General features: G+C 40.1%; 1 protein-coding gene across 2 annotated transcripts in view; it reads right to left on the bottom strand.

Annotated features, from left to right (window-relative positions):
• lsamp (limbic system associated membrane protein) overlaps positions 1-12,375 on the bottom strand; it is a 314,265-nt gene that overhangs the window by 61,509 nt on the left and 240,381 nt on the right. For both annotated transcript variants that reach the window (XM_054795076.1, XM_054795075.1), the window contains one exon: positions 1,088-1,232. In XM_054795076.1, coding sequence (XP_054651051.1) covers positions 1,088-1,232 — 145 coding nt within the window. The remainder of the gene's footprint in view (positions 1-1,087; positions 1,233-12,375) is intronic.

Below are 12,375 nucleotides of genomic sequence, written 5' to 3'. Positions count from 1 at the left end.
TGCCGGGAATTGCCTTTTGACAGCTGGCCTCGGATTTACACAAATCCCTGTGGTTTTGTGTAAATAAAAGCCGAAGCTGCACATTTCTTCTATCTCTTCTCTTCGCCTGGCCGCTTCGGCACATTGGACAGTCACAAGGGATTGTCCTCGTCCCCACAAGCTGTAAGCCACACGTGGAGGAAGCCGCCGCACTAAACTCCCCATAATAGGACGTGGTTGCCTGTTTGTGAAGCTAGTTAGCCGGGTACACTCCTCTAACTACAAGGCCTAAGTTACAGTTAACCGACAGCCACAAACAAAACTGTGGAGCACAAACTTCGAAAAAAACCCAACAGGATTTGTCATCCTGCCCCTGGACACAGCACGGTATTGGCATGGAACAAGCGAGACCTTTCGGACTAGGACTGCAACTAATGATTATTCTAATAACCGATTGATTGGTCAATCATTTTTTCAATTAATCGATGAATCTGATTTTAAAAAACACATTTTTTATTTCTGCCTCTTTATTCAGAAATAGAAGATTTGAACCGACAGAGGAAATTATTGCACAAACACCAGGTTACCGCTTGACTATTTTGTTAAAATAGTGTTAAATAATAAAAAATCTAAATGTTTGTCAAATATATTCAGTAAAACAACAGCAGTCTTCCTTGAGTCTGACATATACAAAAAAAATGTGGATTTGCTACTCACGTCTGCACCAAAATGCATTTTTTTAATTTCCGTAAATGTTTGTAAGGGTAACCAATACGCATCGATGCAGTACATCTTGATCATTGTCTAAGATGCTTGAATTGATTGATCACATCGGGTCAGCATTAAATATAAGCATATTGTAAGAAGTAAATAGCAATTAATACACTAACTTTATTTTTTTAGAAGTCACTCAAACAGCTGTCCGAGACCTACAGTAAGGTAAACTGCAAACTGCGATGCCCTGCACGGTGAGTTGATAGAAAGAAGCATGGGACAGCATATTCAGTTGTTGGTACGTGATATCACCAGACCCTTTGCTTCGTTTCTTCAAGACCAGGCATAATGTCTCCTTATGTGGCTGTACTTTGTTTTAGGTCAGCATTATTACCTTCTGTATGCGTAGGCTGTACTCAAGCTGTCCTTTAGTAACCAGATCAACCCTGGGGTCCAGAGACCACTTGTCCTGGCCGGCAAAGATGATGTTTGATCGATTGAGCCAGGCCACCTTGGAGGATTTGTCATCAACATAACACCTGGGGGCACAACAAGAGGAAGTCAAGTGAGGAGAGTGGACAGAAACAGGAGACTTGAATTTTCTTTAAGGGACGCTGATGTTTACTGAATTTTTCAGTTCATTTAATGAACTTACTTCACTGATAAACAACAGCAAGAATGCAATCAGAACCAGAGGGTTGGCAACATGCCAACAATGGATGTCTGTCTTGTCTTTCAGGTTGTGAATGGACTTGCCCCTCCACCATTACAGGTTTTTATACAGGAGAAAACAACACAATCGAGTCAATACTGGCGCATTAACCAAGGGTGACTGTAACATAGAGCAGCGTAGGACTAAATTTAGCCAAATGGTCGTTTCTATCAGAGGCACATAGTCATGTTACGCACTACCAGCTCATGTTAGAAACTGTGACACCTTCCAGGCCTTCAAGAAGCGGGAAAAGACAAACCAGTCCTGTGCTCATGCCCCAGCTGATGACTATTTATTTTGACAAGTAATCCATTTTATGTTGACTGTAACGGGACTTGTAAGTTATACAGGTATACAGGTCTTTTTATGGTTTGATGTGTTTTATGGTGCTTGCCTTAGGACAACAGATGAAATGTAGCTAATGCAGCTAATTCTGGCATACGTACAATGCTTTTGCTCATATGTTGATTAATATGCACTGTCCTAATCAAATAAATAAACACACAAACAATACGTGGCTGTTTAAGCAATCATTTTTCCAAAGCAATGGGTTCAATACTATTGTACACATAGTCTTTGCATCACTTCAAAAATTAATTTCTTCGCAGTCAAAAAGTCGTTTGGTCACCACTCTATGCTTCCATCTTCCAGAAAATCTTTGTCCATGTAGAAGTTTTATAATATTTTTTATTGTGTTGCGCCCAACTTGACGTTAAAATATCACATAACATCAAAGCACCGAGAGCACAGAAGCACCCCTTTCAGATTTATGCTGTCCTTGTCCAAACTTTGCCGCAGGCAGACCGTGATTGCATTTATTTATGTTACTTCATTGATCCCGGAAGGGAAAGAGAATACCATCTTTTACACTGAGTAGATACTGTACAGTGTGTGTGCACAACTGTGGCGCGCCCCAAGGAGTTTGGTGCCTTTCTCTACCAACAATTACCGATTTACCTTTCTGTGAGTTTTAAATAAACAAACCTGACTGGTCAATATTAAGATGCATTTATAAATCACAAGATACACTCCTGATTAAAATTTTAAGAGCAGTTAAAACATTGCTAGAATTGACATTTTGCACGGTTGGATCTGATCCAAGTACAGCTTCAAAATGCAAGAAGAGGAAATGGGAGTGAGACAAAAAAGTGAGTAAGCAATATCATGCTTATAACGACCATTAAACTGAAATAGGCTGTTCATCAGCTAATCAAAAGTTTGAGACTGCAGCCTTTAAAAGCCAAAATCCAAAAATGTGGATTCAATGTCATGACCTCTTGATGGCAAAGGCCAAAAAAAGCTTTCTCTCTTTGCCCTCTCGCAGCACGCCATTGCTGCTAAAGGTTGGACGCTGTAAGACAGTCATTCAAACTTCTTTAAAGACCCTGAGGGTTATGGAACAAAAAAGTGAAGGGGTAGACCCAAAAAAAATTCTCCGGCCCTAAGTCGAAGGATTCGACTGGCTGTCTGTCAAGGCAGGACAATCCTCGGCCCAAATGAAGGTTGTTACTGGTGCCGAGTGCAGTCCAATAAACATCAGACGGCATCTGTGAGACAAGGGTATTAAGAACTAAAAACATCTTCAAAGGCCTTGTCATCCTTCGGCGCCAGAAAAGTGCCTGGGATTTGCACGAGAGCACAGAACATGGGGCATTGAAAGGTAGAAGAAAGTTTTATTCTCTAATGAGAAAAAAATGTCACCTTGACAATCCTGATGGCTTCCAACAATACTGGCATGACAATGAGATCTCACCTGAGATGTTTTCCACATGGCACAGTGGCCATGTACCATCATTATCTGGGGTACTTTTTCCTTCATTGGAACAACTAACCTTGAGGTTGTGCAGGGGCGTCAAACGACACAAGCAACATTCCCACTAACCACCTGGAAACACTGGCATCAAGAATGCCCAAAACAATTTCTGAGGTGATTAACAAGAACGCTGCAGCTAGCAATGACAATGAGTCCTTTTTTGACCATTTTTACTTGCATTTACCGTTTTTTAAGCAATGGTCTTTTTATCAGTTGATGAACAGCTTATTTCAGTTCAATGGTTGTTTGAAATAAATTGCTTACACTGATTTTTTTTTTGTCTCAATCCCATTTCTTCATTTTGCACTTTGAAGCTCTACTTTACCTCCTCAAGATCCTACAGTGCAAAATGTAAATTCTTGTAATTTTTCAACTGGTTTTAAAATTTTGATCAGGAGTGTAACTTAAAGCTCCATCTCACGTATCATCATCATATTTCTCACTTACACAAAAGAGGAGAAATATGATCTCGGGGAAAAATTAAACCTAAAACACGGACAACGCTAAAAACGTTCAGCATCTCTGCATGTGTACATACAATACTACAGTATATCGAACCACTACTACACTGACCACTAACTCTTCATTCTGGTGAGTAAACGATCTGGATTCATTATTATCATGAAGTCTGTAGTTTCCTTACAGTAAGCGTAAACCTTGACTATCATTGCACTACGTTGTTTACAAAAAGAGGATAAATGTTTAAAAAAAGTGTTGTTTAAAAAAAGAGGATAAATAAATGTATTGCAGTTGATGTGAAACTGATGAGGGGTCGGATTAAATAAGCTCCTTTGTGGACATGCAAAACTCTGAGTTGTGTTCTGTGACATGCTCCAGTGTAACTTGTGTGCATGTTCAAGATGAATGAAACCATTACTGTTACCATTACTCATTCTCTTCTCTCTCCTTATTGTGTTATGTGACTGATAGTTATGCCACCAATAGACAGTATTATTGTGGCTGGTGAAGGACACATCCTTTTGTGTACAACTTATTTTTGCACTGTCAGTGCAGTACGCCACGGAAGAATGAGCTAGGACATATTGCATGGGTGGAAAATGATACGCATGTCTGCCTGACGAATAAATATAAAAGTGAGATGTCGGAAACGAGGAGAACGGATATTAATCGTAATGTAAACTGACAGTAGATTTACATGCAAATTCCAGCAACTCCTTCAGCCTCTCGGAGCTGCGCATGTTGCTCTGTGGCATGTTCGAAATCAAGAGTGTAGATTAGAAGGGAAGTGGACTGAGACTGTTTGGCAAGCGACCTTAAGTTAACAGTCACCGCAGCCTGTTACTCAGTGGCAGCAGGATGAGGGCATGGGTCTCAATTTCTTTGTGTGCAATTCTCTGTTTTTCTCGACTTGCTGACTTCTCATTCCTCCAGGAATTAAACCTTTTATAAACCTTTTAATTCTTCTAAACTAACACCTTTGGATCAGTAATGTCAGTTAACAACATTGCTGTTCTGGAAAAGTGAGTAAGTTGGATACATACAGTACATACAATATATGTACAGTATATATATATATAAATATATATATACATACTGTACGGTATATACAGTATATTCAAGATTCAAGAGATTCAAGAGAGTTTTATTGTCATGTGCATAATACAACAGCAGTTATACCATGCAATGAAAATCTTATTCTGTTCATTCTCCCAAGAAAAGAAAGAAAACAAATGAAAGAATAAGAACATAAGAAACATAAACACATAAACATATATACCAATAAATTAAGCAACAACAACAGACGAGACATTAATACAAGTAAATAATACAAATAAATAAATAAATAAAGTGCTATGAGTGTGTGCGTGTGTTGCGTGCGGCGTGTGCGAGTGCTTCGTTGAGGAGCCTGATGGCCTGTGGGTAAAAGCTGTTTGCCAGCCTTGTGGTCCTGGACTTCAAACTCCTGTAGCGTCTGCCTGACGGTAGGAGTGTGAATAGTGAGTGTTGTGGATGTGTGCTGTCCTTGATGAGGTTGTGTGTTCTGCGTAGGACTCTAGATTTATAAATGTCTTGCAGTGAGGGGAGGGCTGCCCCAACAATGTTCTGTGAGGTCTTGATCACCCGCTGGAGTGCCTTCCTATCACGTGTTGTACAGTTACCGTACCAAACAGTGATGGAGGCGGTAAGGACACTTTCGATAGTGCATCTGTAGAAGCAACTCAGGATTGTGGTGGACATGCCAAATTTCCTCAGTCTTCTCAGGAAGTACAGTCTCCTTTGGGACTTCTTCAGAATTTGTTGGGTGTTGTGAGACCAGGTGAGGTCCTCGCTGATGTGTGTGCCAAGGAACTTGAAGGTTTTCACCCTCTCCACCTCAGTCTCATCAATAAACAGGGGTCTATGCGGCTCCTTTTCCCTTGTTCTTGGGTCGATGATCATCTCTTTAGTCTTATCTGTATTGAGAAGGAGATTGTTATCACGACACCAAGCTATGAGGTCCGCCACCTCTCTTCTGTATGATGTTTCAACACCACCAGTGATCAGTCCGATGACTGTAGTGTCATCTGCAAATTTAATGATGCTGGTGTTGTTCTGGGAGGCCACGCAATCGTAGGTGAAGAGCGTGTAGAGGAGTGGACTCAGCACACACCCCTGTGGGGTCCCAGTGCTCACAATTCTTGAGCTGGATGTGCGGTTGTGGACTCTGACTGACTGGGGCCTGCCTGTGAGAAAGTTAAACACCCAGTTACAGAGGGAGGGAGACAGGCCAAGTGTGAGGAGCTTATCTGTGAGTTTGTGGGGGCTGACTGTATTGAATGCAGAGCTATAGTCTATAAATAGCATTCTGACGTATGTGTCCTGGCCCTGTAGGTGAGAAAGGGCTGTGTGGATGGCAGTGTTGACTGCATCATCCGTGGACCGGTTCTGGCGATATGCAAACTGTAGAGGGTCCACGGTTGCCGCCGGGATGCTCTTTTTGATATAAATATACATATACACACATTGTGCAGGTTCACGACCAAGACCAGGGATCTTGGTCTCAAATAGGTTGGTGACCAATGACGTAGGTGAATGAGGCTCAATGGATAAAGCAGATTATGATTGTGTTTAATGTTATGTACTTTCTTATTATTAAGAAGATGATTTGTGACTGCTGGGTTGGTTTGATATGAGGTCATTAGCCAGAAATTAAACAAGAACAATTCCATTTTATACTGCTGATGAAACCAATGTGTTAATGGTCCCATTGTACTCAACTCACATAGGTTAATTTGAAAAGAACAACGGATAGCCTTGGGGTTAATTTCATTACGGTACACAGTCTGTTTATCCTTTTACGGCCCTAACAAACACACGCAAGCTGACTCCCATATCCATATACTCACACTGCAGTCTAAAGGCTCTATTACTGCATCGGTTCTCATCTCATCTAATGCCTCAACCGTCATCTCTCCCCACCTTTGCTGTGCTTCTCTTCTTTAATTTGCCATTTCACCAATTGTGGGTTTCATCTCCCCTCTAATCTCTCCATCTATAGAAGCATGGTGCAGGAATTGACCGAAATAAATAGAAATCAAATGGAATTCATTGATCTACTCTTTGCCTCAGATGTCTTTGCTACCCCTTGCCCTCTTTTTAAATGTGTGCCTTGAAAAAGCTGCGACTTGCAAGGGAGGGCAGCGCGGACTATAGAGCATCTTCAGCTGTACTTCTACTTCTTTTTCTCTATAATCGGCAACCTGCTGGAAAGCAGATAACTTCCCAACCTCTGTCAGAACAGTTGCCTCCGTGTCGACCTCACTTCCTTCAAACTGTCAAGGTGTGTAACAGTGAGGCTGGCTCGGACTGTGATGGGTCTTGTTGGGCCAGAATAAAATCTGAATGCAAATTCAACCTCATCAAGCGAACCTGGGCTAATCTTGACTATTTGCTTCGTAAGGTGATTTGCTGTAAGTGGAATGATAGATTCTTATGGTAATCCCTGATTGGCTGCTGTAATTAAGATGAGTGACAGTGTACAGCACACAGTGCTGGACAAGCGTTTTGTTCTAACAACCATATACAGTATAGTGTCACCCGAAATGTAGTGAAGACCGTAAAGTCCAGAACTGTCCAAAAACAAACACAAAAAATGATTGCCCAGATTCTCCCCAAAATGCAATACATTACGTCCACATGGTTTTGTGGAAATTGATAGTTATTTTCTGTTAACAGTGTCTGTCCTACTATTTACATCAAGAAACTGGACAAATGATAAAGATGACATCATCTCAACTACAAGGAAATCAAACACAGAGACAAACATAGTCAACAAGTCAACAACAATGGAAAATAGCAAATCCACAATCGCATGGAGTATGCCCAATTTTAAGAAACACATTTAACTGATTGATTATCAACAATAAGCTAATGCTTAATTTATATAAGGAAATTACTGTAAATTAGGTCATTAGCAAAAATATGACAATTGTTTTAAAACTTTTTACAATTTTTTAAACTTATTTCATGTGTTCACTAATTCTGGATTTAACAATCTGTTCCTGCTTTATGACACATGTCCATGATTGCTTAATCTCATTTAGTCCTTATTTTCATTTTATTTGATTTCTTTTCCTTAACACTGCACAATGTTTTCAGCGTCATTACTTGAACTCCTATTTGCATCTTGATATTCTTTTTAAAACCTTTTTTTTCCACACAGGAGGAGAACAAAATGCAAGCAAGTGAAATACTGTGTCGTGTATAAGTTGTATGTATGTTGCAAATGAATTATCAGTACAATGTTCCCTTGCTCTGTCGCGGTTCACCTTTCATGGATTCGCTGTTTCGCTGAATTTTTTAGTGTTTTTTTTTTTTTTTTTTTTTTTTATTACAGCGTATGAAGGCCGAGCCTGGCCCTTTAAGAGGAATTGAATTGGGGGAAGTTGAGTGTCTTTCTCTTCCCTCTCTCGTCTGCCTGCACTGCCCATTATTTTCTGCATCCTTATTGGCTGCAGATTATTGTCAATCAGTCTCCTTCGTGCCGCTCTGCCGTGTTTGCTGTGTCATTGCTAGCTTGCTATCTTGTAAATGAATCTTCCGGGGGACTGCAACAGGAAACGGGAGGAGTACTGCAGCCATGTGTTTCAACAAGGATACAAACACGCTACAGTACAGCGGAAAGGTGCCAGGATGAAGAGGCATTATCAGAGGAGTGAATATGCGTGAGTCTAAATAATTTCTTGTGTCCGACCTGTAGGTTGATCATTGAAATTCAAACGACGGATTGAACTTTTTTGATTGTTTAAACAAGAGGGAAATTTAAGAAAATGTTAATGCCTGTCTGAGAAAAGTGTATAAAGTGTATGGTCAGGGGTTTTACAGCCTTAAAACATAAATAATAATTGTAAAAAAATGAAGTTGGATTTCACTTATTGCGGGCTATTTTGGGAACACATCCTCGTGATAAATGAGGGAACACTGGAACAGACATGGAGAAGGGGTAGGATTAAATAAACTCTGCTTATTCCTACTCCTTTTCATACATGTTGAATTGTGCAAATGTAACCACGTGATGTTCCTTACTGCAACTTGTTAAACATGCCTTAAACAAATCAACCAGACCATACCGTACTATTCTACCATGTCCAAATGACTGTGCTGGATCCATACTTTATGTGTGTTTTTCTATGGTATACTTGTCTTATGAAGTGGCCAATAGGCAATGTCCGACAGGGGACTGTGTGGGCTGACAGATGCCTGGACTATAGAGCTGCTGAGTTGGGCTTTGTTGACAGGAAGGCTGGGCTGCATGGATCGCTGCCCCTGGGCTAGCTGAAGGGGAAGACCAAAAGAGTGGACTGCAGAGAGTGAGTGCACGTGTAATGAGAGGAATGATGTGCCAAGACTGACAGGCAGCCACATCACTCGTTATTCTCATTAATATCCCACTTTGCTCAGCTCACCTTTTTGTTTACTTTGCCACCTTTATGTCACACACATTTTCCAATTCCTGTTGCTTGTTTTTCCATCATTTTCAACCCCGTACCCCAAGCTTTTTGGACCGTACTCGCCACTTTTTAAAATCCTTTTACTGACTGGGAATCGGCGTCATGATTGTCAAACTTGAATTGATGCTTTGTCACGTGCTTGGTTAGCATTGATCTGGATATCTGTGAATGGTGCCCCTTGTCAGGGACGCCACTTAGATTGAAAGATATGGATAGTTTCTGGATGATCACCAATCTTTTAAAAGCCAATTCCAATTTTGGCCTTCAATGTTGCAATCTGACTTTGTTGGAAAACATTGAACAACAGGCATGAAACAATGCAAACTTGTTTTAATGACACATGAGGTTGTTCTCTGAAATATAAATGAACAATTTAGAAAATTACTGCCTGAACTACTAAATTATATCAGTTCCTTTAATCTTTTATTTTTCACATTTTAAAAAAACAAACAAAACTGGCACAACAGGTTTCACTGTAGATCCGGGCCCTCACTTATAACACTTGTGTGTGCACAAAATGGGGCCGAAAAGTTGCATACACTGTTTTCCATGCAAAGTATGTTACCCATAAAAACACAACTTGATGTGAGAATGTGCGCTATGTCCAGTATGCCACCTTTGTAGTTGGCATACGCACCTTTTGGAGACATGGCAAAAAGGCGACGCACATTTTCAGCGGTGAAGTGAAATCATGTGTCAGAAATAAACGTGCAACGGAAGCCAATACAGATTTATCCATCATGGCATGAAAACATCACGCCATTACTGACTTAAAACATTTGTGGAAAGTGTTGTTATTTGACGCTGATGGATATCATTTGTCATTTATCATAAACACCATTACGCACGAGCGTATAGTCTCCGGACTAAAAGATACATGAAAAACACAAATCCTTCATCATTTTATTTTATAATCATGATAATATAATATAATATAAAATGTTTGATTGATATTAATTACAACAAACGGGTTGTCAATTAAATAATTCTAGGATTAGTTAAGTTTACAAGACACAAAGCTAATATGTTCTTCATGATCCGTTTCTTGTTATTTTTTTTGGACAAATCATTAAAAAAAAAGACGTTGCATATGTCCAATACGTATGTCATCAAGAGCAACATTTATTTACCATGCACGGCCTTTATTTGTGTGGACAGTAAACTTCCTCTTTCCTTTTGTTGTGCTTTGAAGTAACATAAGTTCCTCATCAAATATTTATAAGTCCCCAACTAACGAACACAATTGGTTCCAGACGACCGTTCTTAAGTCAAATTGTTGTTAAGTCGGGGAAAAGGTAATATTACCAATGATATAGGTACTACATGAACGTGTATACATATACAGTATATGTGTATGTATGTAAATATGAGTTTGGATGCAGTAGTAAAATTAAACTAGGATAATTAATGAAAAAAACAATAATAATAATAATGATATAATAATATGTAATGATAAATGTTATTTACCTTTGAAGAGGAGTGGTCGAGCATACGTTGTTGTGGTGGAGGAGGAGGAGGAGGAGTTATTGAAAAAATGGTCGTCGTCGTTAGACTCTTCTAAAAGAGGTAGTGTTCTGTGGGTGGTGTAGAATTAAGCAGGCCTATTAATTCTTCATAAACTTTAATCACACGCTTTGTCCGGGTTGTACAGTTTAGCTTTCCATTTAGCTTTACACTGTATCTCCCCAGCGTCTAACTCTTCCTGTGTTGGTCTCATTAGCTCTAAGGCTGCATTAGCAGTGTCACAGTGCCCTCTACTGGTCAAGCATGTACAGTAGCAGTAGAAATACTGATTGAGCGAATACAAGGCAAAATAAAACAAAATATAGACCAGTCGGCTTGTGTTCGTATCCGCGAGTGTTCGATAGTCGGGTGTTCGTAAGTTGGGGACCTAGTGTACTACCTAATATTTTGATGGCGTTAATGTCATCATTAAATTAAATATTTTTATACTATCCGTCTGGAATTACAGCAATAACGACTTAATAACTTCATCCCCGTTTTGAGTCATTGCGTCCACCTTTTAATGAAACAGATTTTGCTAAGCTTATATTCATCTAAAATGTGGTATCAGTTAGGAAAAATGTAGAAACATGCTCACAAAAAAATATCTGACCACTTTTTTATAGTTGTACCGCAGTGCGACCCGTTCCACTGACACTGTTGACAGCGGACTTGCTCATCTTCCTCTTGTTATGCCACTGCTCTGCCCTCCAAATATTATGTTTTTACGGGCCTCCAGCTCTCCAACTAAGAATTCCACCTCAGTTTCGGTGACGTTCCGCTTCTTCGGCTTCTGAGCAGCTGTGATTCAGAAGAACTGAGCAAAATGCAATCAAGGGTCCTTAAATATGGACGGTGCATTCATGAGCCACTTTGCATTGACCTTTTATGGTGAATTGAACGCGTGGAGAGGGCGTGACGCGGGGTGGAGTTGCGTACACCACTTTTTTTTAGGTCTGAATATTTGGGGTTTCTGGCGTACGCAGACTATTAGTCAGATTTCCACGCACAGTTTTATAAGTGAGGGCCCTGATTTGAGCTTTGTGCCACAGCGACCAAAACTGGCTGGTCTTCCAGTGCCTTTTTCCTCGTAATATGTTTGCTCTTTTCACTGCTCATAACTGCTAACAGCGGGTCGCTGCTGGCTCTTTGCTACAGCTAGCTTTAGCTTTAGGCTCGATTGCTAACAGTCAGTCTGGCAGAGCAAAAGGGGACAGTGGCTGACTTTCAAACCTGTGCGGAGGTAGATTAGATCAGTGGATTAGATCAGTTTCATATGTAAGGATCGGCTGATCACCGATCCCCCAAAATTAAGGAAATTAAGCACCAATTTTGCTTAGCTTAGCCCTTTGGTGTGTCTTTAAGAATTCAAATGTTCATCGCCTGCTTAGGCTTCATTAACTCATTTTTTGAAGAGTAGTTATCAAAACCTGTTATCTGGCTCACGTTCTCCGAAATACCTTCTCCTGCCTTTCCTCTCCTAAGTCTTCAGTTTCTCCTTTTAATCGAAAGAGATAACATTAGGTGGGGAAGAAAGCATGAAGCATTTAAGTCCTTATCGTCTAAACAACTCAGCAGACTTCAAGGACGTTATCTTTGCTTAACAGAGAAGAAACGACATGCCGAATATCAGGTATGGGCAACAGACCAATAATTGTAATCAAATAATGAAAACTTGTAGAGATTTTGTTGATGTCAACTTA

Source organism: Dunckerocampus dactyliophorus, chromosome 12, assembly GCF_027744805.1.
Source record: "Dunckerocampus dactyliophorus isolate RoL2022-P2 chromosome 12, RoL_Ddac_1.1, whole genome shotgun sequence".
Lineage (NCBI taxonomy): Eukaryota > Metazoa > Chordata > Actinopteri > Syngnathiformes > Syngnathidae > Dunckerocampus > Dunckerocampus dactyliophorus.
Note: the sequence above shows the minus strand (reverse complement) of the source record. Positions and strands in the feature narration are given on the sequence as shown.